Below are 4,532 nucleotides of genomic sequence, written 5' to 3' on the forward strand. Positions count from 1 at the left end.
GCATAAAAACTTTACTTTGATGTAAAAGTCATAATAGCTGCTGGTTAAACTTGAGACATTCCGTTTGCAAGTGACATAATGTCTAATTATTATCCTCAGTCCTTGCACTCTTTACTGAAGTACCACTGAATACAGATAATCCTGGATTTACAATCCTTTGTTTAGTGCAGGGGCCTTCAAACGTGGCCCTTTTATGACTTGTGGACTTCAACTCCCAGAATTCCTCAGCCAGCATGGCTCAGCTTGGAAACCTCTCTGTTTCCCCTCAGGATGCCTGGCTGAGGAATTCTGGGAGTTGAAGTCCATGAGTCATAAAAGAGCCAAGGTTGCCTACCCCTGCAATAGGGGAAGCTGAAAAAAAGTGCAAAACTCACGCCATTTATCCCTTTTCCTGGAGTGCAAGCCTTTCACTGACCTGTTGGTTTCCTTCCCCCCCCCCCTTCCCCTCTACAGCTTTGGATCGCATCCTGCCTCTTTCGGAACAGGAAAGCATCTGTGGTTGAAGCCTCGCAGGTGTCTTTCTATAGGTCACTTCCTCCCTTTCAGACCGAGGTACGTTCGACAAAACCCCCACAGTGCTGAAATGTCTTGTGCCTTTCCTCTTCGGTGGCTGCAGGTAGTCTAAATAAAGAAACAATTAATTTCATATAAAAAAGATGCACAGGCGACATCCTTAGGCACGTCCACACAGACACGGTCACAAACCCCCACCCAAGGTTAGTCTTTGCCTGACCGCTCGGATGCTAGCGTTGTTCCATTTGTTTGAAAGAGGTTCTTAAGTTCTGCAACCCGAGATTCAAAGCACGGCAGATAGTCCCCAAGGTACGACGGATTGCTTAGCGGCCGTTCGAAGCTCTGACAGACCTCCCCACGGCTACTTCAAATCTGGATTTGAAGTTCCCGCAGTTGGTTGTATTTTGCCATAAACCGGCATTTTGGTTTGTCTGGCAAAAAATACCCGTTGTGGAGAATGGATTTGCTTAATGGCCTCAAGTGTGTCGTGGTTCCGATAGAGGAGAGCAGTTTTTATTTTGTGGGAAAATTGTGGCAATAATTTAATGGCCACCCGTATCTGTTTACGACACGCCCGTGAAAAAGGTTGTAAAATCAGTCACAAGTCGCATGGTGACCTGCTTAATGACTAGCACAGCTTGCGACCATAATTCCAGGCTCAATTATGGTCATAAATCAAGGATTGCCTATATCATGGGTAGGCAACCTTGGCTCTTTTATGACTCGTGGACTTCAACTCCCAGAATTCCTGAGCCAGCATGGCTCAGCTTGGAAACCTCTCCCTTTCCCCTCAGCATGGCTGGCTCAGGAATTCTGGGAGTTGAAGTCCACCAGTCCTAAAAGAGCCAAAGTTGCCTACCCCTGGCCATTACTGTCGTACTGACCTGGAGGTTGTTAAGTTACCAATTTGGCAGGAAGGCAGAAATTCAGGGTACGTGATGGTGTTTGTGTTTTCCTTCTGAGCAAGCAGGGTGGGCTAGATCCACACCTCAGGCTAAATCACAAACCATGGTCTACATGTTTTGTGGGTCAAGTCTGGCCATTAAGCTAGGCTACAGATAAAAAAAAAATTGTGGCATAATATGTATGTGACCCCATCAGAAAGGCTTCTTAATTGCATTGCCATGTTATAGTTCAATTTGGAAAGCATGATTAACAGTTTTAAAACGAGCTCTAATATGTCAGTGAAGCTTGTTATCCTTGCTTTGCTTCTTAAAACTTTTTAAAAAATCATTGTAGTAGGAAACCAGATTGGTTTCTCTTGCTAAGAGGGAGACGTGATTGTCTCTTTTGTGGCTTACAAAACAGAATTGTATGATTCTCTGCATATGATTGCCCAAATGGATTAAGTAATGCACGCATTCAGTGTGTAGGTAGCCTTTGTGTTATACCAAAGAATATTCAATTTGTACTTCCTTGTTACTAAACATGACCCATTCATTGGAATGCATCCTCTTGGGTGGACTAGGATAAAAAACCTAAATATTAGTCATTTAATGATGCATTCCATGTGACTCGCCCTTGAATACATAGCGTTCTTTTTTACACCTCACTTTTATTTGAGTTCAGTAAAAAAAAACAAAGATGATTAGGGGACTGGAGGTTAAAACATATAAGGAACGGTTGGGTATGTCTAGTTTAACAAAGAGAAGGATGAGGGGGGACATGATAGCAGTGTTCCAATATCTCAGGGGCTGCCACAAAGAAGAGGGAGTCAAGCTATTCTCCAAAGCACCTGAAGGCAGGACAAGAAGCAACGGATGGAAACTATCCAAAGAGAGAAGCAACCTAGAACTAAGGAGAAACTTCCTGACAGTGAGAACAATCAAGCAGTGGAACAACCTGCCTCCAGAAGCGGTGAATGCTCCAACACTGGAAGTTTTTAAGAAGAGACTGGACAGCCATTTGTCTGAAATGGTGTAGGGTTCCTGCCTGAGCAGGGGGTTGGACTCGATGACCTCCAAGGTCCCTTCCAACTTTATTATTATTATTATTAAAATACACATTCAGCATACATGAATATGTTTGTGTCTCTGGATTCCAGCCTCATAAATGGAAAGATTGATTAATAGGTTTCAGATTTAGTGCATAAATGTTTTGTATTTTTTCCCCCCCAGGTTTTAGAAATTTGGTGTGCAGGAACATGTCTCAGTCTGGAGAAAAAGTAAAGGTGAGTTAGAACTTGGGACATTAGCCCATCAAAACAATTCTTAGCTTTCAATGTTTTATTTTGGCTTTTAGGGTTTAAAGGCTGTGTTTTGCCATCACTTTGGGGCGGGACAGTAAAGAAAAGAACAGCTGGAAGGAATTTTAGAGAATTATTGTTGTTTAAATAAATAGCCCACTTTCATAACTTGAAACAATCCAGCTTTATTCGTTCAACTTTCTGTTCGACAGACTGGAGGAAAAAGAATAGAAAATTTTCTGCAAATTGCCGAATCCATTGCAGAAAACAGTGGATAACAACAGCAGATCAAAACGAGACAGGAATCTTTAGTATAAAATTGACTGAATATCCTGGTTTCCCCCCTTCCACAGCCCAATGTTTTAAACATAACTTTTCAGCATGAATTTTCAAGCAAAGGATAGCTAACAAAAGATTTTCTTGGGTTTCTTCATTATTATCTGCGAATGAACGAGTAAAACAGCCGTATGCTGTGAATGATGGTTGTTATGCAGCCAATCCAGTTTGATATTTAAGCTGGTTTTGGATTGAGTAGAAAGCTGAGATCTCCCTACAGGGCGAAACGAAATGCTTTTCCAAACATTCCTTTGCTGCTTCAGATTCTCAAGAAGTGGTAAAAAGAGGAAGTAAAACTAACCCCGTATTTTCTCGCAGTGAGAGTCTATAGAGACTCTGTGTAATTCTTGCAGAGATTTCCTCTTAAACCACGTTCGTCGCCCTCTTCCACTTGCATACAAGCCAGGGAAAGGAAATAGGAACCACAGTATTCCCATTACAACTCAGTATACAGCAACGTTTCTCAACCTTGGCGACTGTAAGATTTGTGGACTTCAATTCCCAGAATCCCCCCCAGCCACCTATATATTGAAATCCACACATCTTAAAAGTCACCAAGGCTGAGGAACACTTGTCTGATGGGTTGCTTTATTTATTTATTTTTGTTCTCCTTAAGTTCCTTGCATATTTCACTTTTAAGATCCTGGTCTCCAGCTTGCAACTTCCCAACTTTGGTGTGTTTTCATAAATTCCGCCTCCAATTCGCTGCTTTCATTAATGGGTTTCTCGTTCCAGTTTTCCGACTCGGCTGGATACGTGGGGTTTGCCAATCTCCCCAACCAAGTTCACCGGAAGTCGGTTAAGAAAGGGTTTGAATTCACCCTCATGGTTGTCGGTACGTGGATTTGATTTTCCATATCGGATGGAAACTAATCAAGGAGAGAAGCAACCTAGAATTCAGGAGAAACTTCCTGACAGTCAGAACAATTAACCAGTGGAACAACCTGCCTCCAGAAGCGGTGAATGCTCCAACACTGGAAATTTTTAAGAAGAGACTAGACAGCCATTTGTCTGAAATGGTATAGGGTCTCCTGCCTGAGCAGGGGGTTGGACTTGATGATCTCCAAAGTCCCTTCCAATTTTTATTATTATTATTGTTGTTGTTATTGTGGATGCTTTGTTTTATTGGGTGTGGTGAAGATGATCCATTTTATGCTTTCCAAATATTATTTATAATTTTGGTTTCTAGGGCGTTCCTTTCTTGCTTTTATCTGTGTAAGCCACCTAAAGGTTTTGATAAAGTGCTGTGCAAAAACCTGGAATCAAGTCACTAAATAAAATACGGAGCAGAGCAACCACTGCAGAAGCAGTGCGGTGTATCAGTTACGGAGTTGGACCCTGGATTAAATCCCTTTGGGATTTTAAGATGATTTTTAGCATCCAGGATGAAATTTATCTCCCCATAAGACGATTGTTAGGGGAATAAAATGAAAGCAGATTGCCGTACGTGCAGATTTGGCTTTTTCTTTTATTTCTAGATAAGAAAGAGAAAGTCAGA

General features: G+C 41.9%; 1 protein-coding gene across 2 annotated transcripts in view; it reads left to right on the forward strand.

Moving 5' to 3' along the window:
- LOC107297609 (septin-2) overlaps positions 1-4,532 on the forward strand; it is a 34,491-nt gene that overhangs the window by 4,952 nt on the left and 25,007 nt on the right. The window contains exons 2-4 of one of the 2 annotated variants that reach the window (XM_015826972.2): positions 454-552; positions 2,631-2,683; positions 3,770-3,869. In XM_015826972.2, the coding sequence (XP_015682458.1) occupies positions 2,657-2,683; positions 3,770-3,869 (127 nt within the window). In that variant the 5' untranslated portion in view covers positions 454-552; positions 2,631-2,656. The remainder of the gene's footprint in view (positions 1-453; positions 553-2,630; positions 2,684-3,769; positions 3,870-4,532) is intronic. The other variant, XM_015826973.2, reaches the window with a different exon arrangement.

Source organism: Protobothrops mucrosquamatus, unplaced genomic scaffold (assembly GCF_001527695.2).
Source record: "Protobothrops mucrosquamatus isolate PMUCROS unplaced genomic scaffold, P.Mucros_1.0 scaffold3411, whole genome shotgun sequence".
In the NCBI taxonomy this organism is placed as follows: domain Eukaryota; kingdom Metazoa; phylum Chordata; class Lepidosauria; order Squamata; family Viperidae; genus Protobothrops; species Protobothrops mucrosquamatus.